This window comes from Triplophysa dalaica, chromosome 3 (genome assembly GCF_015846415.1).
Source record: "Triplophysa dalaica isolate WHDGS20190420 chromosome 3, ASM1584641v1, whole genome shotgun sequence".
Lineage (NCBI taxonomy): Eukaryota > Metazoa > Chordata > Actinopteri > Cypriniformes > Nemacheilidae > Triplophysa > Triplophysa dalaica.
The window spans coordinates 10,536,925-10,560,417 of NC_079544.1; the positions used below are offsets into that span (position 1 = coordinate 10,536,925).

Genomic DNA, 23,493 nt, shown 5'->3' on the forward strand with positions numbered 1-23,493 from the left:
CATGCAATACTAATCTAGGCAGTTTATGCGACTGGCCCATTAAGAAGAAGAGTGTACCGTTTATGTACTTTAAAGGGATACTTCACCCAAAAATGAAAATTCTGTAATCATTTACTCACCTTCGAGTTGTTCAAAATCCGCAGCAAACAGTTCTGGGGCACTTTTGACTACGATTGTACTTTTCCCTGCTATGGTAACAAATAAATTCATACAGATTTGGAACAACTCGAAGGTGAGTAAATGAGGAATTTGAAGTATCCCTTTAACACTGTTCAAATATAAATTATTATGGAATCATATAATATGAACTGCATGTAAATGTCCCTTAAATATAGTCTGAGGTGTGTCTAAATATTTTTAGTTCACCAGGTCATTGGTCTACAGTGAATCTAAGAGACATTCATATTTAAATCTCCAATTTCCATGTCTTTTTAAGTATTATTTACGGTTTCGTTGACAATGTAATACACAACATATAACAACTAGCACTTAATAAGCCAAAGCTATGAATTAGTTTAATTAGGATATTTAAGATATTTCAGGTTTTCAGTTAAGACAGCTCAAACGTTTATTTTAGTCTGGGACAGGCCTAGTCTATGAAGCAGGTCTTTTATGTGTGGGGAAACACTGCCACCCTTGGCAACAATAAAACCTTGTGGCACTATAAACACATTCAAGTACACATTGTTACATTCAACATGTAAGGACAACATAAACATTTTATTCCAAACAACAAAATTGTTTATAATGATTTACATTTTCACATAAATTACCTAAAAAGGTTTATACACAAAAGTATTTCAACCGTAAAAAATGGCCTACACAGGTAACAGTTAATGTTTTTTTCCAGCACATGTGGCAGACGTACAAATGTAAAATAAAGTGTAATATGTGAAATCCAAAATGTAACGGGTATGCAAATGGTCTAATAAGAGTTATGACATGCAAACTGTTTGAACTGCTAAATATCAATATAATTGTTTGTTTCACATAATGAATGATGTGTTGTTATGAGTCAAACATCTGAATCAAGTAGATATAGAGACTTAAAATTTCTATACTGTACATATGCATCATCTGTGCACCTTCCAACAACAGGACAACAGAGACATAACTGTGTTGAATCTCAAATTAAACTGGCTTGTTATAAAAGTGAAATAAATCGTAATTTCAGTTTTGTACGGAGTGTAAATCTGTGTCGATAGATCAAACCCAATGTGAGAAGTCTTAAAAATTATCTGAGGTAAAAGTTGTCTTTTGGTGGTGGGTGAAATCTTAACACATTCACCCACCGTTCGTACGATGAACTGTATACAACACCAGCACAATGTAACAATATTTAAAAAGCAGTCCATGTCAAGGACAACTTCCCGCTACTAGGAGTAAAAATACTATTCATCACTGATGACCATATAAAATTGAAGTTGGAACCAAACCATTTACATATAAGTGATATTCAGCGGACAAAATGTGCGTCTCTACAGTTCCTGGGCTAATGAGGATGTTTGCATCACTGAAGGTTGTGCCTGTGGCTCGGAGTTGGAGCAAGAGTTTGTTGGGACGGTGGTGACCTCCACCATTCCTGCCCCTGTGCGTGGTACAGCAGTATTCATAATGTGCCTCTGTAAATGCTTTATCCAGTCCTCCTGGACTGACAATGGGCCCTGGAAGACTAGATCACAAAACCTGCACATGGAAGAATTCACACGGTCAATCACAACTACAAACAGAGGAAAATGAAACATAAATATATATATATATACAACTTACCTGCATTTAAGTCTATATATTTCCTCTGGAGCATGCAACAATGGAAAGGTTTTCTTTTTTGACCCAGACCTCGATCTTTGCTTTCTTTGTTTACAATCATAGGCTGAAACAAAGAACAGGGTGTTTAGTCAAAACTAAACAAGGAAAATAAAACTACTAACCAAGTTTTTTCTATACCTATTCCAATTTAATATATGGAAAGTGTGATCCTCAGGGTGGAAAGATATACTGTAGGTCATGGTCACCGGACGGTCATACACTACAAATATAAAAAATGATTTACATACTTGATCCATCAGAAAGGCCTTTCTTCTTTCGGTGTGCGTATGCCCTCATATGATTGGACAGGCTAACACCGCTGTGGAAAGTGGCATTACAGTGCAAACACACTTTTCTACCGACTTCACTTTTGTCTGCAAGAATAAAAAGAATGTAGAAGACAAGTCATTTTACACACTAAAATTATCATTTTTTTACTTCTCTAATGCTTCATTTACTTCTCAATTATCTGACGTATGAAAATTATTGGACAACCCAAAATGCTCTTTTTTAAGTTAGCACAGTTTCAAGCACCAAAAACTTGAAATGTATAGCAAGGTATTAAACAAATGACCTAAAGATGTAACTCCTTCGATAATGCAATTGTTGTACTGATTACGCCCCTATAAAAAGTTCACTACATTCTAAGTAAATTGATGGAAACCTTGGAAATCTGTCCACTACAGCAATATCCATCCAAAAATCACAAAGTGTGAACTTGGCATTATTTGTAGCAAGAATGCTGCCCTGTACTTTATAAAAATCTGTCTGTAAATAATAGAAATAGTCTGAATTATTTTATGTTTGTATTATTTCACAGAAAAACTTTAAATACATACTTTGTCAGTTAAGACTTATTATTTAGTTATTACATTTTTTTATACAAAGTAATTTTTTTATTGCATTAGAGTAAAATCACTTAGTATACTGAGACCTATTTCAATAATAAATTAATAACAAATATTTAGTTAATAAGGAATTTACAGTTGATGAAAATATTGTGAAATTCAGTTTATGTTGATGAAATTCACCTGCTAATGAATTTGGCACTGCTTTGAAAGGTTGTATCTCCAGGCCACGCTCTCTGCTTGAAGATATACTAAGAGCCTTTCTAGCTGTGTGGGATGGACACTTTGCCTTGGTCTCTTCGTGGGCCCTTCTTTTCTTCAAAATTCCAATCAGATCACTTGGCGGCGAGCCTTTATTAGTCTCTATCCTTTTCTTTTCCTCTACCGATCGAGAATGTATATATTTATGCTGTTTGACCGTAGATGAGAAGGTTAAACCGTTACTTAATCTAACAGGCTGGTAAATTCTGGAACCGCGGCACTTTCTTTCCAGAACCTGCAACTTCAACTGGAACTGCTTCTTGTCACGCATGAGTTCCTTCAATATGACCACTGGGGATTTCGAGGCAGTGGAAGTTGGTTTTCCCAGGCGCTTAAGATGGCCTCGTACGTGATTTGACAGCCCGGTCCTATTGTCGAACCACTCCCTACACAGGGGACAGACTAGCTCTGTTTGTTGACAGTCAGTTGGCATCTCTGTCTGTTGATCAGTCTTGGATGTGTCCACCTCTGTAGGGATAAGAAAGTTAAAGTAACGTATTTGAAAAGATAAAAGTTGTTTATCGTAGAGAAACTAATAAATGTTGACCAAACTAAAATATCTACACTAACTAGCCTGCAACTTTTATGCTACACCATTCAGAACTCTTGCTTAAAAAGAGATGTTAACAGACAAATGCATCTATCAGCCATACTCAAACACACCCCTTCCCTGACTGCTAACAAATTAAGTACATGTGGCCAGGATGTGGACATAAACAACTGAGAAAAATGAATAATCAATGGCAGGATAACATGTGAGGTCATAAGAACACAATTTCATTAGCATATAACTCTGTACTTCTAGTCTCCACTGTTATAAAACAGAAACTAACATCGCAAACACTAACAGGTCAGTAAGCAAAAAATGACTGGCAAAATGCATAATATGATGTCAAATGTCCTTACCCAGCTTTAAAATGTTGGTTCACCAAAAATGACAATTTGCTGTTAATTTTACTATCCCATAAATTAGAATTTGCCCTTAATTTCAGATGCGCTAAGGATATTTAGCGGCGACGAAGATTATCAGTAATAATTTGATAAATAATGCTCAGTTTCCAAAAAAGGCAGATTGATTTGCTTAAAGGGATAGTTCACCCAAAAATGAAAATTATGCCATCATTTACCCATGCTCAGGTTGTTTCAAACAAAAAACTAAATTTCTTTGTTCTGCTGAACACAAAGGAAGATATTTGAAAGAATTTCAGTAACCAAACAGTTGTTCCATAGTATGGAAAATAAATACTATGGAAGTCAATGGGGGATTGGATCTAATTGTTTACTGACATTCTTCCAAATATCTTCCTTTGTTTTTAGCTAAAACCTGTATCTGCTTTTTGACTCTCAAAGACACTTGCATTTTATGAATTACCAAGTTTCAGATAAAAGTCTACTTAAGCTTTTCACTTTTGTCTAGGAAGGCCTAAAGTACTTTTTTTCTTTTTTGTCGAACTAACAAATTAATAGGGTCAATTTACCCAAAAACGAAAATTCTGTCATTATTATTTCACCCTCTTGTCATTTCAAACCCGAATGACTTTCTTTCTTCTGCAGAATACAAAAGACGATATTTTGAAGAATGTTGGTAAGCTTACAATGGTGGTACCCATTGACTTGCATTGGTTTTGTGTCCAAGCAATAGAAGTGAAAGGGCACTGTTGTTGTTTGGCTACCAACATTCTTCAAATATCTTCTTTTGTGTTCTGCAGAAGAAAGAAAGTTATACAGGTTTGAAATGAGAAGAGAGTACATAAATGATGACAGAATTTTTTGGATTAACTATCCCTTTAAGTTTGAACTGAATTAACAAATGTAATGGATTGAAAACATACATGTAAAAGAAGCATCACCTGTTTTGATTTGTGGCACTTTTTGTCGTCGAACTGGAGGGACTTTGTCAGCTAACTTAGATACAGACGCAGCTTTGCGTGCACTCTGGCCCACTCTGTACAAATGTCCTCGTATGTGATTAGAAAGACTAATACCTGACTCAAATACAGCAGGACAGTAAGGGCAAGCCTTTAGATCTGTCTCAAGATCTGAGCATGATTCACGTTTTACAGCTGAAATCGACTCGGGGCCAGCATTGTAAACCTCTTCATCCTTGTGTTCTTCTTTGACAGAAAACATCCTTGAAGAACTTTGATCTCCCTTTGCAGATGATTTCAGTGCGCACTGATCATCTTTATCCTCCCATTCTTTGTTCAAGCATGAACCAACTGTATGACCAGAATCATCCATCAAGTCATCGTTACTACTATATTCCTCGTCCTTGGATGTTTCCTGTTTCTTGAGATTTTGTCTACATTTTGGAAAATCTAAAAGAATATCCTGGCCTTGCATATTGTGGAATGGAGTTGACATTTTTCTTTTGGAAGGTGACTTCAATGTTTGCTTCTTTAAGTGTATGGAGTTTGGTGGAGATCCTTTGTAAGAATCACAATTTCCAATACTTTCTGAACAACTGACATTCCCGTCAGATTTAGAAGTGCTTTTCGTGATCCCCTCTTTAGAACAGAAATATTTTTTTACACAATTTGAGGAGGGGGAAGTCCTTTCTGTTCCAGACGTTGCAGTCTCACATTCCAGGGAATCATTATAATGGTATTTATCTCTGTCCAGAAACCCTATTTCACTGATTTCATCAAGATTCTGGAATGAGCTGCATTTATAGGCACTCTGGTGCTTCTTTCTGGATAAAACAGTGTGAACTGATTTGTCAAGTCTTTGGATTCGTTTGCTGTTCACCCGAGCTTTACGTAACTTTTTGTCTTTCTGCAACTGACTACATTTACCATTGGTTAACCGACTTTCCTTCTTGTCTGATGTCTGAAGTTTGACAGACAATTTTGGCGACCTTGATGGCAGTTGTGCACGTGTAGTAAGAACTTCATTACTAATGTCAAGGGAATGAAAAGCTTTCTGGTCTTCATGAAACTTCTGCAGACATGAAGTGTCAACGTGATTTCCGAGGAAGTTTTTAGTTTTTCTTTTAAAAGAGTTTGAGATTGGAGAAGGTGTTGTTGCATTCTTGTTGGCTTTGTTGACTTTGCGTGTCTGGAAACCATCCGATTTCCATACAGTCAGATCAGCGTCTCTCTCAGAATGCTTATGAAGCAAATGACTTCTCATTTGAAATTCATTCATTTCCACAAAATCACACTTATTACAACTATAATACCGCTTGTCTTTCTCATGGGTCTTGGCATGTTGGACAAATGTATTTGGACAGTTGGTTCCAAATGTGCACTGTGGACACTGCAATGTTGCATTTTTACCTTCATCTTTCATTTCATGGAACTCATTTCTTTCTTTCTTAGTTTTGGGATGCTTTGCCTTGTGAACATCTATGTGATGTAACAATGCACCCCGGTCATGAAAACACTGTCCACAATCTTTACATATGAATGGCTTTAAACTGGGTGTGTCTGTATTAAACATAATTTGTGTGTGTTCTAGAGGTTTCTCTTTAAAACTGTTCTTACGTGGCTTTTCCTTAGCACCAGAGTCCATTGGCAAATTTTCTATAATCAATCCCAACTTTTGAGTTTTGCTATCAGGTTTTTTTGCTGGTTTGGGAGAAGGGTGTTTGATCGCCTCACCACCTCCGTTTAAATACTTGTTCGTTTTTACGATGGGTGATCGTGGTTTGGATGGTTTCCTTGGAGAACGTATCTTCTTTATAGGACTGCAATCCGCCTGGCTTCCTTCACCCTGGTGATCTATTTTTGAATCAAAATCCAAATTAGGATATAGGTCCATTGAGGGATCTACTTTCAATACCATTTCAGCTTTACGTTTTCTTTTTCTATGAACGAGTGGTGACGGAACAATAATTTTATGATTGATGGGTGAAGGAACAGGGTGCAGTTTCTCCTCCATTTCAAGAGCATTTTCATCATCCCACAGGAACTTCATAAATTCCTTCTGGGGGTTCCAGCTAAGGTCATTTGTATCATTGTAATTATCTAGTGAGCTTTCTGGAGATTCGGTATCAAATCCCCATATCCCCCTATTTTCCACATCTTCTGCTGTCAGTGTTTGCCTAATTGTTATTTCCCCCTCTTTTCGGAGTGGGTCATGTCCATCAAAGTGGACGTTGGCTGTGACAGAATTCTGTGCATTTAAAGACTTAGGAAGAAATCCTGGTACGTTTTTTGAAATATCCAACAAGACTTCATCTGAGATATGGGGTGAGGTGGATCCATTCACATAAGCAGCTTTGGGTGGTCCATCTGAGCATATAGAGTCCATAAAACCGACACTAGTTAGGAGGTCTCCTTGGTCACAAAGTAGTTCCATCGTCTCTTGAGGACACTGAACTGATGGTTCTAGTAAAGTTCCCCTTGGAGAAAATACCCCACTGTTCAGAAGGTCCTGAGAGATGTTTGACATCAAAGTGTCATTTTCCTCTAGTTCGGAACTCTCGCTCAAACCAGACATTCCTAAGAGTCCTAAGGACTGTTTCTGTGGAAAAGAAAAACAGTAGATGAGCACCTGAATTCAATATTGTATACTACAGTTTTTCACTTTTTCACAAGATTTGTTTTGCTTTTATTTTTAGTTTATTTTAAACTCCATAACACTAAGCTCCACCCTCTTGATAACTGCTGCAAGGCCTTACGGCCCTTAGATGCAAAATAACCAAAAAATATTATTATTTTCTCACATGAACCTCTCATTTTGCTTAAGGTTTTGTATTAACCCATTGGACAATCTAAATATATACCAGGATACCTTTGTGTAAAAAAATCGTAATAATTAAAAAATATAATGCAAAATTATTCTCTACAAACGTACGTACTTTCTCAAAACAAACCACTCCTGATGATCCACTTGTGTTGAAACTAATGTTTCAACATTTATAAATTTGGTGAGCCAATGTATATGCATACTTTGTGTCCCACTGGTTGGTCCTGCTTACTGAATATTAATAACTTAAAATATCTGAAGGAGTTCAATTGGAATATAAATTCTTACACAAACCTAGACAAGGATGCTACTGTCAACAAGGCTAGATAACGACAGTATATATAATAATAGTACTACAGTATAATAACGTATACAGTAGAGTACATGGCCACAAATCGTATAATTTACATTAAACACAAAGAACGAAAATATGTTTGTCTATGTACATTACAGCGTACTATACAGAGAAACCCGTAAACTGTAGAGATTGGAGGTGGAGTTCTCTTTAAATGGCACAATGGTATGTATGTAAACCTCATGCTGTGCGAATAGGAACAACATCTGTGTAAACGTATAGATAACACGTTCACAAGCCTTAACACACATAAACTCAGAAATGGTCAAAACAGCCAAATACATTTCCGTGGAACAGATACTACACTGTATTTATAAGGGTTTGCAAAACATGATAACATGCAACCAATTTTCCCATAAACAGACATTTTAAAGAAATCAAGCTGGCAATTCAGATTAAGAATTTGATGCATTCATTGTTGTCTAAAAAATGTTTAGCCACCTTTCTGTTGCAGACATTACTGTTAACATATACTATTGAAAGTGTGCTAGCAAGGTAGCAATCAAGCCCATTATGCTGCTTCACATCAGGCTCAAAAACCTGCCCTCGCAAAATATTGATGGCACGTTCATGTTTAGACCCTCAAATGTCGTTGACAAATTAACCTGACTTACCTTTCTGCGCGTACGACTGTAAACAATGACACCGACGCGAAATCATTTCATTTTGTTCGCTCAAGCTATCAATCTATTGCGAAGCCGCCATGTTTGTTCGACGGTCCCCAGACAAAGGCATTGCAGCTCGCCAAGGGGGTTTGCAAAACTAAATGAATAAAGAATAAACTATCATTCCACTAATTGGTTTTAACACTAGCACATACTTCTTTAAAACACAACTCAACCTAACAAAACATGTTTCGAACGTTTACTCGTGCGAATATGAGTTATTTATATTCATCACGTAGGCAGCGCCCCCCAAACAGAAAGTGGACTATTCCAAATAGGTGTCAAGTAGAAGTACCGACGGTGAAGGGAACAGACTCGGAGAAAGAATAAGCAGCGGATAAAATCGCAAGACTGACAATAGCTCTCCTTAATAATTGTATTATCAATAAAAACACGTGTATAGATTGGTACGTTACACTTTAAGGTAAACAGTTGATTTATACATGAATCAACTGTACAACATGAATGATTGGGGACAAACCAAATTCCTTCATACAAGGTGTTTATCTTTAACCAGACAGACAGCTGTCGGTATCATACTCTTAAAATAAATTGCATTTACGTTACTTCTATAGATTGGTAACATCGTGACTTATTTTAACATGTATGTTAATGTACTGTAACAAAGCTGTTTAGTGATGGCTTTATGACCTGAGACTGCGCGCGATTACACATCTCGCGGGTTTACCACTTGACTCGTTATCTTCAGGGAGTCGCAGCTACAAAGTATTTCTCACACCAAATGTTTGCATTTTAGGAATAACATTCATTAAATCTGACATATGTCATATAATGTCTTTTGCTCATTAATACTCTCTTTACAAGCTTTATTCACATATGATAATATAGGACATTCAGAATCAGAAGCTGTTAACTCGTTATTTTACCTCAGAGTGACGTTAGCAAACCGGCTAATTACCACACAACTGTTCATACGACATTTACGTAACACAGATGTATTCACGTCCCAGGCGTTTCATACCTCAGTGATCTATATTACAATTGGTCTTTGTCCTTTCTGTTTTCTAGGATGACGAACATAAATGTTATACATTGACGCCCACAACATGTTCGATTCAGAAGAAGGCGCATCTTCGCTGGATAACCTGTTTTATGACGGGCCTGTGATTCATAAAGTGTGAGCAGGACTTTACACCATGTAGTAGACATACCAAATGATATGAGAATAACTGAAATACCAGCTCATACTTTTATGAAAGCATGTGTTCTTCTGTATAGAAAACCTTTATGTCATGGACAGTATTCCAGGACATTCAATGCTCCATCCTCACTATCAGAAATACCTGCAAGGCAAGGCATTCAAGGCAAGGCCGCAACACTCTCATCATATGGTTAGTACTGTTTGGGCCAGAGGTTTTTATCAGGAAGTCTACAGATATTTGATTTATAATATCATACAAACTATGCATTGTCTGGCACTGCATGTGTATTGCTCCTGTTAAACGTGTATGAATTTTAGCGACATCTAGCGGTGAGGTTGCGAATGGCAACCAACGGCTCACTCCACCACTCCCCCTCCCTTTCGAAGCACTACGGAGGCCGACACAGGACTAAGATGTTGGCACGCTTTCGCTTCTTTGCAAAAGGAGTAAACGATTTTACGAAACGTGCTCTGTAGAGCAGTTTGTCCGTTTAGGGCTCCTGTAGAAACAACATGGTGAATTCTATGCGGGGACCCGCAGTGTAGATAGAAAAGGCTCAATTTGAGCTGATAAATAAATAACGCTTCGTTATGTTAGGTCTTTATACACCACTGAAGATATAGTTATGTACAGTATATTTGAATGCATTTCTGTCAAAAGATCCTCCCAAAAATTACACACAGCACATATCTTACTTCCATGCTGCTGGGTTCATTAAAAGTAAAGAAATGTCTTATTCGGGACTGACAGGAGAGAGTAAATATAGAAGTCAATTCTCCTCATCATTCATTTACTAATCCTCCTCCTCATTTATTTTCGTCAAGGTTACACTCAGAGATCAAAGAAGTTTCTCCCTCCGCCAAATAAGCTCAATTGCAATCCTGTTGAAAGTGTCCAAGTGTCCAAGACTATGAAATCACAGGAGCTGGAGGAATCTGTTCTGTGGACACATGAAACCTCTGGAAAAAGAGGTATCTCTATTGGTTCAGTGCAGGATATGGATTGCCTTTTGGAAACAAGACCTTCACCTCCTGCCAGTTACTCTGCCTTCAAGACTCAGTACTCTTTGTTTTTTGTTTCTACATATGGTTTGAGTTAACAAAATTTGCTTATTTAACTAGTAGTTCTTTATTTACATGGATATTGGCATTGGAACAATACACGGGTAAATAGATGCCTTTTAATTCTTCCCTTAGGTTGTTCAGAACTCCTGCAAAGATGTCTGGGAATGGTGAAGACGGTATAACAAATCAGTTGACAGCAATAACAAATGATGACCCTTTCCTGGGTCAGGTTGCTATGACAACAAGAGGTCCGCAGAAAGCGCATGCTGTTGCTACCTGTAGTCCGTTTATTGGTACGGGCCGAGCAGAGCAGTGCCATTCTGTAGAGCAAAAAGATGGTTTTCATGCAAATACAGTCCATGATCTCCAGCTTGCTTCTAAACCAATAGAATTTGAAGGTAATTCAAAATACAAGTGCACTTTTAGTACTGTGTTCAAAATTCTATTACCATTGTCAATTGATAATAGTTTTAATATGAATTTAAAGTTTTCACCAGTCATCATCATTGTGGTCTAGTCAGTCTTCAACTATGAAAAATGTGATCATGAATTATTATTGTAAAATCTTAACATATAAGTATTGTTTTCAAAGGGTCATCTGGAAGAGGAACTCTCCGTCCAGTCTCTGAAATTCGTATCCTCTTCAATTCAGCTCACCTGGAAAGAAATCGTTTACATTGAATGAACAGGATTTGATGCCTATTTATACCTTTAAATTGTGGTGACGATGTATAATTGTCATGTTGAATGTTTTCCTTGATATATGCATAGCTGCTAAATTCAGAAGTGTATTCAAAGAATTCCCCTACTTTAACTACTTACAGTCCCAAGCATTGGATGATGTAAGTCGCTGCCATTTAAACATTGTCCGATGGTTTATGGTCATAAATGTAGTTTGTGGCAAGGTTTTGCTCTATTTCAGATTCTATACACCAGTAAAAACTTTGTTGCCTGTGCCCCTACGGGCTCTGGGAAGACCGTGCTCTTTGAGTTGGCCATTATTCGTCTTCTGCTTGAGGTTTCAGAGCCCTGGCACAATGTCAGAGCTGTATACAGTGAGTTGGACATTATTTAGTATTATAATAGTATTCTCTCCTTTAGTAGGTAGTATTTCATCTTTTTTTGGTTTATACTTCAGTGGCACCAATTAAGGCTCTTTGCGGTCAGCAATATGAAAACTGGAACCAAAAATTTGGACCTCTCGGACTAAAATGCAAGGAGCTTACAGGAGACACAGAGATCGATGACATGTTTGAAGTCCAGGATGCTCATCTAATTTTGACAACTCCGGTAAGTCTCCATAGTAAGGCAGCTTATTTTGGCAAATAACTGCCCCATTAACTACAACATACCTTCTTTTGATTTTTGCCCACCATTGGGACAGGCTTGTTTGTTTATTTGAAACAGGCCACAACGCTTGACAGGCAAGGCAAAGAAACAATGAATATAAAAAAACAATGGTAGCTTACATGTCCAAATAAATATAAACCAGAAAGTGGTTATAGACTCTGTCATCAGAATTTCTGCTTGTGCAAAAGTTTAAACTAGTTCACATCCATAAAAACAACACATTTACAGTATTATGTATTTTCTAGATCATTTCTAATTTACTTGCTGAATTAATTATTAAAGTCAATAACCTGGTAAAATGTTTAAAAATCACTCAGTATATCACTGTGGTTGGACCTAAGCAAGACTATTTCCATGACTTTATTGTGCAATGTCACACCGTCACATTTGGTTACTAGATTAGAGTGATATCAGGTTTTGTGTGAAGTACGGATCAGACAGTCTCTATACAGACTGTGGGCATTGTGAGTCTTCAGATGAAAATCTTTTTACAACGCTGAAAAATTATTTCACTTCAAAGGAAAAATGGGACAGCATGACAAGAAGGTGGAAGGATAACTGTTTATTGCGGTCTGTCCGTCTCTTTCTCATCGATGAGGTACGTTTCGTGACACCCACTTGATCATTAATACCGGTGGTTCAAAATAGGTGGCAGTGATATTATTAGTGAATGACATCAGTGCTGTGTATTGTCTCTAGGTACATGTGGTGAAAGACAAAACCCGTGGAGCCACTCTTGAGGTTGTAGTCACCAGAATGAAAACCATGTATTCATACAGCCAGGCTGTAAATCCAGAGTCAAATGCTTCAATGAGATTTGTGGCTGTTTCCGCCACCATCCCCAATATTCAGGATGTAAGGGAGATGTTTTAAGAAGAACTGAAGTCATTTAGAACGTGTGGGTTCTGTATTATTTCTGTGCTGTTTGTCATTTTGAAGATATCTGAATGGCTGTCAGATGAATCAGGGCCTGCCACTTGTCTGGAGATGGATGAGAGTCATAGGCCAGTGAAACTGAGGAAGGTCGTGCTTGGGTTCCCCTGTGGAAACAAACAGAATGAATTTAAGTTTGATCTTTCTCTAAACTACAAAATGGCCAATATCATTCAGACCTACTCGGATCAAAAACCATCACTTGTGGTATGTGAATCTTTGTGAATGTGTATGTGTTGGGCTGTTGTTTTTTAAATGAAAAGTACAGAATTTTTTTTCATCTCATATTGTACTAGTTTTGCTCTACAAGAAAAGGAGTTCAACAGTCTGCTGCTGTGCTTGCCAAAGATGCCAGATTCATTATGAGCATTGACCACAAACAGAGGTATAGTATTTGATCATGTTACAGCCATAGTTTATTCAAGTACATTTCTTGTTAGAAATTCACAAAATAGGAAAAAAGTGTAATTGAGAATTTTTTTATTGATGATTTTGTTGCCTTATCACAGATGTTTACCCAACATGAATGATTCTTATTACTTTATATAAGATATGTTATGTAACTCATAACCTCTTTCATAGGCTAATAAAGTATGCAAACTCAACAGTTGATTCAAAACTCAAAGGTGTGTATGCTTTATTTATATGAGGTCAGTAAATGCTTTTTTACATGAAGGTTATCTGAAGTTTTTTTAACCAACCTTTTTCAGATCTGATTCTTTGTGGCATTGGATATCACCATGCCGGCATGGGAGTGTCAGACAGAAAAGTGGTTGAAGATGCATTTACAGTGGGTGACCTGCCAGTGTTGTGTACGTTTATAGACATTTCACCCTTTCATTTTGATGCTCATTATTCAGTTCACAATGTATTGTCATGTAACTAAGTTAAACACTCTTTTATCTTATACAGTTACAACCAGCACCTTAGCCATGGGTGTGAATCTTCCAGCCCATCTAGTGGTTATCAAATCCACACTGCACTATGTTGGTGGCGCATGTGAAGAGTACAATGAAGCTGACCTGTTGCAGATGATTGGGAGAGCAGGCAGACCACAGGTACTGCTGACACAGTTCAAACTGACAGATGTCTTTGTGAAGTGTGGTGCTTATGGGTTTCATTTACAATACTCCAGAAACGCATAAATAATGTGCGTGGAAATGAACACATACTGCAAGTGCACTTTACATGCAGTGATATAAGAGGGTAGGTTAGGTCAAGCATTTAACAATTACAACATGGCTTTGATTTATGTTTAGTTTGATACAACAGCAACTGCAGTGATCATGACCAGGTCTCAAACAAAGAACAAATACACACAGTTTTTGAGTGGCATAGACAGCATTGAGAGCAGGTACATACATCAGGGAGATGTCGTTTCAGAGAGAATTGTTTAAACATATGATATACTGTATACCTGTTGGTTTATTTACTACTTATGAACGTAATGAAAGTTGTGGTTTCAGTTTGCATACAAACTTGGTGGAGCACTTGAATGCTGAGATTGTTCTCCACACCATATCTGATGTCAACATGGCTCTAGACTGGATTCGCTCAACCTTCTTGTACATCCGTGCTTTAAAAAACCCCAAGCACTATGGTAAGGCCTTAACTTTTGGTGATTTTAAAGTTACAAACTGGTTTCTATTTTATATTACTTTCCATATTTTGTCTTAGGTTTCCCCCCTGACCTTGACAAATGTGGAATTGAAACTAAATTACAAGGTATGACAAAATTGATCAACTATTAATCATGTTATCTAAGCAAACTAGCTATTTGGCTACCAACAAACTACTTGTGGTGTGAATAAAGATTTCACCCTGTTTTAGAACTGTGCTTGAAAAACCTGAACTCTTTGGCCTCATTGAATCTGATTACCATGGATGAAGACATTAACATCAAACCCACAGGTGACAGATTGCTGTGTATATGTCTTTCAAATATATGGTAGTTTAAATATCTTTTCTGTTTTGTGTATTAGATAATTGGTACTCTTCTGATATTGGCATTGATTGTAATGAAATGTCACACACAGAGACAGGAAAACTCATGGCCAGATATTGTGTCGCCTTTGACACTGTGAGGCAGTTTAGTGAGGTGACAGGAAACGAGACTTTACCTGAACTGGTTAGAAAGCATTTGGAATCACTGTAGCTTTTATTGATTTGCGTCAGAACAATATACAGTTTCAATGTTTGTTTGTTTTTAGATTGAAATGATATCAAAGGGGAAGGAATTTAGCGATGTGCAATTGAGAGTAAACGAGAAAAAAACCTTGAACATGCTGAACAAGGACAAGAACAGAACTACCATCAGGTCAGACTTCTCTCCAGCAGTTATAAAACTCACAGTTAATATATGAGTGGACTAATAAAATGTAATATATGTAATATATCTTTTTCAGGTATCCCATGGAGGGAAAGATCAAAAGTAATGACATGAAAGTAAACTGGTAAGTTTTTCCAATTGCTTTTCAAATGCTATTAGATTGTTAATGATAATCTTAAATCTATAATTTACCTTATTAGTAAGTTTATTTATTTTTTATTTAGCCTTGTTGTGCAAGCACTGTTGAGCTTGTGCAGAGGCAGCAGCTTTTGCCAGAGGGGAACTGGAATCCCCTGGTTGGGCCTGGGTTCTCCTGAGGGTTTTTTTCTCGTTTGGAGTTTTGGGTTCCTCGCCACCGTTTTGCACTATTTGCCTGGCGGGGGGCTGCTTTAGAATTCAGAAGTTTTACATAACTAATATTGCATATAGGAATTTATAGTCCGTTTAATATTTGACCTGTGGTTCTCTCTGCTTTATCTCAAATGTGTGCTTTCACTGTGCGTGTGTGCGAGTGTGTTTGCGTGTGTGCGTCTATGTCGATGTGTGTAAGTATGTATGCATATTGTGTGTGTGGAGCATTTGTATGTTTGTCGTTTGTGTTTTCTTGTTTTTACAGGTGTATGACTTTAGTTGTTTTACTTGAAGTCAATGTGTCTCATGTACAGCTGCTTTGTATCAATGAAAATTGTAAAAGTGCTATTTAAATAAAGTTGAGTTGAGCTTTTTGGAAGATAATTTGAATTGGGTTTTCTACAGGTTCCTCTTTGTTTTATGTCACATCCAGTGGCACAAAGCCAAATTTATATATTCAAGGACCTATTTTGTTCCTTGCTGTCCATGACAGTATCAAAGCAGATCTGCAATAGAGAATCATTTGTGTAAATTTGTCAATCCTGTTAAAATGACTTTTATACAGACCTGTTGCTTCTTTGGGATGTTTTCAAAGATTTGTATTTATGTACTGTATGATTTTTTCTGCCAGTCTGATTCAAGCTCAGCTCGGCTGTATCCCCATTCAGGAGTTTGGACTCATACAGGACACTGGAAAGATATTCCGAAATGCAATTAGAGTCAGCAAATGTGAGCTCAATTCTCTTAATGTCTCTCTTATGCTTGTTTTTCACTGATGACATGGCTTTGAAATTGTAAGTGTACTGTTTTTTGTCACCTTTTGCAAAATGGTGTTTTTGGTCTCTACCAGATCTGACTGAGTTTCTCCGTCATCACTCTCAAAAGAATTTCTCTGCTCAGCTCAACTCTTTGATACTTGCCAAATGTTTCAGAGCCAAACTGTGGGAAAACTCACCTTATGTTTCCAAACAGCTTGAGAAGATAGGTTGGGAAACTCCTCCTTAGAACTAGACATTTATTTTCATATAAAAAACTATAGTATCTTTATATACTGGATATTTAAAAGATTTGTTGAATATTTGTGGTTTCTTTTGTACTACAGGACAGTCATTTGCCACAGCCATGGTGAATGCAGGGCTCACAACATTCAGCAAAATTGAGGAGACCAGTCCTAGAGAGCTAGAGCTAGTAGGCAAAAACCCCTAAATGCATTTCCTAAAATGAAATTTCCATTCGGTAATAATGACGTATAGCTTTTGACAGATTGTGAACCGACATCCTCCCTTTGGAAACCAAATAAAGGAAGCCGTCAGCAAACTCCCAAAATATGAAGTGAATTTGGAACAGGTAACATTTCTGCATTTTTATGTTAAAAGAGAGACATGATTGAATGATATTTTGAATATTTCTTTCTAGATTCAACGATATAATGTGTCAGCTGAGATTGTTGTCACTGTGAACTCAAAGAATTTTAAAGAGATGGCAGCGAAACAGACAGCACCAGACCACCATCATGTCACACTCATTATTGGGGACTGTGACAATAATGTCGTTTTCCAACAGAAAATTATGTAAGATCTATGGGATGTAATAATCATTTGCAAATTATCAAATACCCAAATAAAAGATTAATTAGTCGCTTTTTTTCAGGGATGCAGTACTCTTGAAGTCTGGGAAATGGTCAAAGAGAATTGAGGTCGCAAGAATATCAAAGGGAGAGGAGATCAACATTCATTTGATAAGTTCAGAATATGGTCAGTGTTTCAAGGCATTCAATAAACATTTTAATCTTTCGAATAGCGCAAACATATACATGTAGATAGTCAGATTTGGCAATTATGAATTGATGTTATATAGTGGGTCTGGACATACAGAAGAAGTGCAGCACCTTCTTCTTAGGAGAGAAGAGTTTTGGCACTGAATCTCAGGTCATACAGAGCCCTACATGGAGAATGCAGAGGGTTCTGAAGCCATTTATAGAAAACCCAGTACTGACAACTCGGACAAACAAAGTTCACAGTCCTATACAACAACAACAACAACAACAACATGATCAGTCCTCAGACAGAGGTACAACTGGTATAAGCTGCATTAGCTTATTGACATTCTATGGAGTCTTGTGCATATACAGTACAGTCAGTGTTGGGTGTAACTAGTTACTAAGTAAAAGTAAACCTTTGGAAAAGTAACGTAAGGGATTACTCTTATTTTTCTGTAATTTCACTTTGAAATGTATGCTTTAATGTATCCTTCTCACATTTGTAATACTTTGGTTACGGAATTTTACCAGAGTAACTTACCCAACACTGAGTACAGTATGTACAGTATTGTATGTTATATTCCAGTTTTTAAATTTATTGCCACACATAATCACTCTAATTACAAAGAATCAATAGTGTCTTGGGCTCTTTTATTACACATTCTCTGGTTCATAATAGATCAACCTACTCAAGATACTTTAAAGAGACAGTGTAATCATCTCTGCAGAAATAAGGAGCTCTGTGGACATGACTGTTGTGAGTACTAACTTTTCTACATGACTCACTTTTTTCTGTGTGTTTCGATGCGATTAATTGAGTTAACCCTTTAGGCAAAGTTGGAGTTGAAATTATTTTGAAAAGACCAGCAAATCAGTCCAGTTTCTCATCATACCTTAAAGATATGAAAATGAGGAATGTGAGACTCACAGAGACTCCTGCGAAACGCTTGAAGGTCAGTGTTTTGAATTTGACTACTAATGATTATATGTAAATAATTGTCAAGAAATGTGTAGTCCGTTAGAAAGATTCATTAACGTTTCAAATATAACAGTGACACTTAAATTATTCAAATAAAACCAAGTTTAATTTTTTAAGTCAATTTGATTTTCATTTTTCTTTTAGATGATGATGAATAATGAAACAGCAGCTATAGGCATGCAACAGTTCTCATACAAACCCAAAGACACACTTCCTGCTGTCAAGAAGTATCCTTGTGTTTACAAGTTTTGACCACTAGAAATGAATGCTGAGCAAGGTCTTATTTATTGTTATTTATTAATTAATGTTGTCTGTGTTTGCTTTCAAGCATTAGGGTAAGTCAGTGTTATACTCAAAGTAGATGTGAAAACCCAAAACTACCAAGTGATAATTCATCTTTTGAAGGTACAGTTTGTTAACTCATGTCACAGACACTTAAGTGACTAAGCATAATTTGTTAAATACCAATAAAATTTTACATGTCACTTTTCAATTGCAGGTTACGATGACTGTATGGGAGGCTTTTATTCTGAAATGGTAGATCATGGACAAGCTACTTCTTCAGCTCAAGGTTCAGTACATGAGATTCTGGTGTTTGAAACATATGAGACCTTGCCTTTGAAAACGCGACTAAAGTCATTTCTTTGTTATTTACTTTTTCATGCAAAAAATTATACATAATAAAAAAACATAAAAAACATTCTGTAAAAATATAATATATGGACTTAGTTAGGCCATGTCAAAGATTGAAATCTATGATTAGGAAACCATCTCTCTGTATTTTTGTAAATAAGTGTAAATAAATAAATAATTTTTTGTATTATAACGGACAACTCGATCTAAAAATTATAATGTATTATTTACAGTGTAAAATATCCTAAACCACCAAAAAACTCAGCCATCTTAATCAAAAATGAGATTATGATGTTGAGTGAATGTTCTCCACACATAGTATATGTTAATTAAATATTTGTAGATAAAAACCCACTAAATGCAACACTCTGCCCAGTCTGAAATATCTGGTATTGCTGAGAATAAATGAAAATAGTTTATACAAATACATTGTCAATTTAAATTAGTAAAAAAACTACTAAAAAAGTACCTAAAACTACTTCAATGCTCCAAATCTCAGTTAGCCTGGATTTCACAGCCATTCATAGTCTTGTTGTTTGTGTTCCACCATCGATTAAGCCATTATTAGTCATTGAACTGACAGAGTTTGTTTTTTTTCTTTTAAGAGGTTGTATGTGGTCAACTGAAGACCCTCAAACATAAACAGATGAATGGAATCGCCTCTCATAAAGCTGATGTTTATTCAACCCATGCAAATCCAGAGCACTGCTCTGACTGGGCTGGTACTCTTAATGTGACCTTTGACCTGGGAGTGAATGATTGGGATGATTTTGATGATGGTCACTTGCTCCATGCTACTGAGTTGTGTTGTGAATCTGAAGCATGCGATCTAAAGATGGGTCATTATCAACCAACAAATGCTGGTTTGTTAAATTTGTTTGTCATCTTTATGTTTCAAGACTTAAGTAAAATAATTTATGAATTATAAATCAATCAACAATTACTGCTGAGTGATTTGTTTTGTGTGATAGGGTGTCTGTCTGCAGTAGCACAAACTCAAGCCCAAACCACACAAAAAACATTAAGTTCAATCTTGCCACAAAGGTAATGAAAGAAAAGAATTGTGATCGGAAAAGAAATAAATAAGAATAAGATTAATTGCTTTTGCTGTTAATGCCTATGAAAATATATATTTTAATATGAATATTATTTTTCAGAATACATCTTCCAGTGGCTGCTACACCTCAGACTGTAAGTATTACAGCATTTAGTAATATATAAATGCTCATAAAATGACTAGCATCAACCCTTTTTTCTAAATGCTTGAACCCTTATTTCTCAGAGAGTGTGCTCAGAAATAAGCATGAACACACCTTCCAACCAGAGAGAGACCAAAAAAACTACACTCCTTGATATTTTCTCAAGGGTAAACACAGCTCAACAGGAAAACATATATGCTAACAGGTATTTAAAGAAATGATAAAGTTTTACTTTTATCTACATTTCTATATGTGGTAATATTAATTGTAAAATGTTGCCTTATTATTATAGGGAATGTGCAAAGGACAGCGACAATGAGGCAGATGTTTATATTGATATATTTGATGGTCTGTTGTAAGTTTTAGCACTGGTATGTTCCTGTGCTTTCAAAATATGGACAATGTCAGAAAAAAAACGTCTTACTTTTATTATTTTGTTCTGTATGTAGAAACAAAGTTATTGGATGCAAGGGCAACCCATTGATTTTGAAAAAACTGTTTAATATACTAACCGTCTTAGATATTTAAATTCTTGTGAAAAAATGAAAATGTTAGAAATATGTGTTATACATTCAATATTAAAGTAAAATGTTAGCAAACGAAAGATCATGCTGGTCCTTTTGTTACCTGGCCTATATCTGATGAGCACAGGCTGACCAGCGAATCTCCAGAAAATGTACTGCCTTAGCAAATTTAGAACAAGCAAATCGAAGTCAGACAGTTGTGGCTTAATTTTATTTCAATTTTTTGTTTAACAGTCAATCATACATAATTTACAGTGATTTTTATTGGATATTAATAAACTGCCCTATTTACCTAAATACATGCTTTACCAAAGTACTGTAAATAATATTAATACATTCTTTCTGTGTAGTAACATTTAAGAACTAAGTAACACATTCATTATTGCATTAATCCGAGCATCCAAGGAGATTACTGCAGTTCTTCAGTGCACAGTGTTTTACACAACTGACATGAAAAATTAATCTTGCTTCATTAATACTTTTGACATCCTTTTGGTCTTTCAAGTTCGACCTCTTCATCAGCTGCACTGCAGTGTGCTGGGGCTTTGTAAACATATCCCTTTTCTGTTTCATTGTCGCTAAAAAATAACAGGTTTCTTAATGGGGAATCCACATAGTTGTCAAATAAATAAGTGTGGTATTTTTTAAAATGATAGACTTCAATTTTAAAAATACAATCCAGTGACTTACCCCTGCATGCCTTTAAATGCAATGCACTTCAAAATTCCTCCCAGGAGTAACAAAGCTGCTCCTACCCAAGCTACGAAAAGGGCGGGGCCGAATGTGTACCTGACCGTTGAAAAGCAAACCAGATAAGAGAACAGGAAGTGATGCATTCAATACCTAGCAAATACAATACTACTAGTCCATTGTGGAAAATAGGTACACTTGTCATCAACACATTTAAAAAAAAAAAATGCTTGTTTTTCATTTTACCTGGGAGCGTGCATGTCCATTCCACCCATTCCCATTCCGCCTTTTCCCATTTCTTCCCCGTACTGGCCCATGCCTCCTATCTTTCCTTGGTTTGGACTGTAATTTGTCATCATGAAACTAGCCACTATGTCATTAGCGTACACTGATGGGCCAGAAATGCCACAGAGGCCTGAAAACAAGAGAGATGTGATTCTTAAGTGTAAAATTGTGATATGATACACAGAATTGTTGGTTAAAATGTAATTTGTATAAAATGTATTCTGACTATAGTACTAAAGATCAAAGCAATGAAAAAGATGTTTACCGGCAATGAAAAACATAACTCCTGCACATAGAGTCATTTTGGCCTTGGTGGTATGCTCCATGCTTCTCGTTTTGACACATTTTAGAGAAAACAGTGAGATAAAAGCTGCAGTCACACTCAAGACGATAGCAACTACCATCAGTGCCCGTACAGCTTGGAAATGGCCTGAAAATGAAATCAAGTACAAGAAAACAGTAATTGTCACTAGGGCCAGTGGCTTTTGTTTGATCTGTTTCTGATAATATTGTTGACCGTGTGTAAACTCTACATACATCACACATGGCGACAACACCTTTACTATTTTTTTGCTCAAATGCGGCACACAATCTAGGGATATGTACAGTATAAAACAGTACAATTCCATTATGTTTTTAATAAGATCATTTTTATTTTGTTCATTTTAATGGCTTTAGTAAATTACTTTTCACGTTGCTCCCATTGGTTACATTTTCTGTTCTCCTTGTATTGCTAAGATAACATAGCCGGTGAAACGTGCACAAAAGTCAACTCGTCTGGCAAAAATATAAACATTCGGAGAAATCTAAACCTTAAGTCGTGTACACAAAACAAGCAATGTCAACCAACCTGAATAGCCTATAAGGCCATAGAGTGGTCGGCACTCTGTGAATCCAGCATTGGACACTTCGCAGTTTCGCCACAGTCCCTTATAAGTGTAGATAGACGTGATCATGTCCCCCTGACGATCTTTGACACACCAGTTATCCATAACAGTGGCAGCAAAAACTAAAGCCATACCGATGAGGCCTGACACAAAACCTCCATTCTGCAGCATTGTGAAAGCCATTCTTCGTCTGTTCTGGTTTCAGCCGTGGGTCGATGGTCTGGAGAACCTCCTGGTGAAAGGCTTGTAGGTTAACTGAGGCTAGACAAGGGTGAGGTTGCCTTTAAATATCAAGAGCGTGCGTGTGAGGCTCACATGCACGCTCCAAGGGTGATGCTCATGATAAGCTTCGAGTGGCCGTGATTTCACCTACTTCCACCAGAAATTTAACATGACAACTCTATTCCTCATGCACTTCCTTTGTCAAAGCATTTATTAACACAAATTATACATTAGGTCACTTGATGTGCAATGAATCAGAGCTATTCAGACAGGCTTTAATGTAGCACACCTAATATTTTGATCATTTTTAAGTACATTTAAAGATTTGTCTGCTGAATACATGGTCAGTAGTGATGCATGAAGCAAATAATGAGGAAACAATAAACAGCATTTCACAGTGAGTAATCAATTGAATTATACAGATTTTTGTAAAGAAATTAAACAAAATGTGAAATCATACAGCATGAACTGAATAGTGTGTTATGAGCAAGGGAT

General features: G+C 36.6%; 3 protein-coding genes across 8 annotated transcripts; 1 reads left to right on the plus strand and 2 right to left on the minus strand.

Moving 5' to 3' along the window:
* Positions 1-588: 588 nt before the first annotated feature.
* Positions 589-8,695, minus strand: znf644a (zinc finger protein 644a). Its single transcript, XM_056743633.1, has 6 exons — positions 8,580-8,695; positions 4,769-7,385; positions 2,841-3,386; positions 2,058-2,183; positions 1,771-1,873; positions 589-1,686 (listed from the first exon to the last, which is right to left on the minus strand). The coding sequence occupies exons 2-6, from the start codon at positions 7,359-7,361 to the stop codon at positions 1,479-1,481; spliced, it is 3,576 nt and encodes a 1,191-aa protein (XP_056599611.1). The 5' UTR covers positions 7,362-7,385; positions 8,580-8,695; the 3' UTR covers positions 589-1,478.
* A 215-nt stretch (positions 8,696-8,910) lies between these two features.
* Positions 8,911-21,211, plus strand: hfm1 (helicase for meiosis 1). Of its 6 annotated transcripts, none has more exons than XM_056743632.1 (41): positions 9,109-9,129; positions 9,259-9,356; positions 9,660-9,768; positions 9,870-9,955; positions 10,618-10,852; positions 10,990-11,255; positions 11,450-11,491; positions 11,629-11,699; positions 11,780-11,912; positions 11,996-12,147; positions 12,728-12,805; positions 12,907-13,062; positions 13,147-13,347; positions 13,437-13,525; positions 13,723-13,766; positions 13,851-13,952; positions 14,053-14,198; positions 14,400-14,494; positions 14,607-14,740; positions 14,818-14,865; positions 14,971-15,051; positions 15,177-15,268; positions 15,351-15,457; positions 15,546-15,593; positions 16,452-16,549; positions 16,671-16,805; positions 16,923-17,008; positions 17,084-17,167; positions 17,237-17,391; positions 17,471-17,574; positions 17,678-17,890; positions 18,259-18,336; positions 18,411-18,532; positions 18,703-18,785; positions 18,887-18,963; positions 19,058-19,129; positions 19,797-20,054; positions 20,163-20,235; positions 20,349-20,382; positions 20,474-20,595; positions 20,683-21,211. In XM_056743632.1, exons 3-41 carry the CDS (start codon positions 9,674-9,676, stop codon positions 20,747-20,749), a joined length of 4,362 nt encoding a protein of 1,453 aa, XP_056599610.1. In that variant the 5' UTR covers positions 9,109-9,129; positions 9,259-9,356; positions 9,660-9,673; the 3' UTR covers positions 20,750-21,211. The 6 variants fall into 6 exon arrangements, with proteins under 6 accessions (XP_056599608.1, XP_056599609.1, XP_056599607.1 ...); XM_056743626.1 differs by having other exon boundaries at positions 9,111-9,129; positions 9,870-9,982; XM_056743630.1 differs by lacking the exons at positions 9,109-9,129; positions 9,259-9,356 and adding an exon at positions 8,911-9,037 and having other exon boundaries at positions 9,870-9,982.
* A 175-nt stretch (positions 21,212-21,386) lies between these two features.
* On the minus strand, positions 21,387-22,959 carry cldn18 (claudin 18). The gene is made up of 5 exons (XM_056742308.1): positions 22,740-22,959; positions 22,155-22,319; positions 21,851-22,019; positions 21,605-21,703; positions 21,387-21,492 (listed from the first exon to the last, which is right to left on the minus strand). Exons 1-5 carry the CDS (start codon positions 22,957-22,959, stop codon positions 21,387-21,389), a joined length of 759 nt encoding a protein of 252 aa, XP_056598286.1.
* Positions 22,960-23,493: the final 534 nt, after the last annotated feature.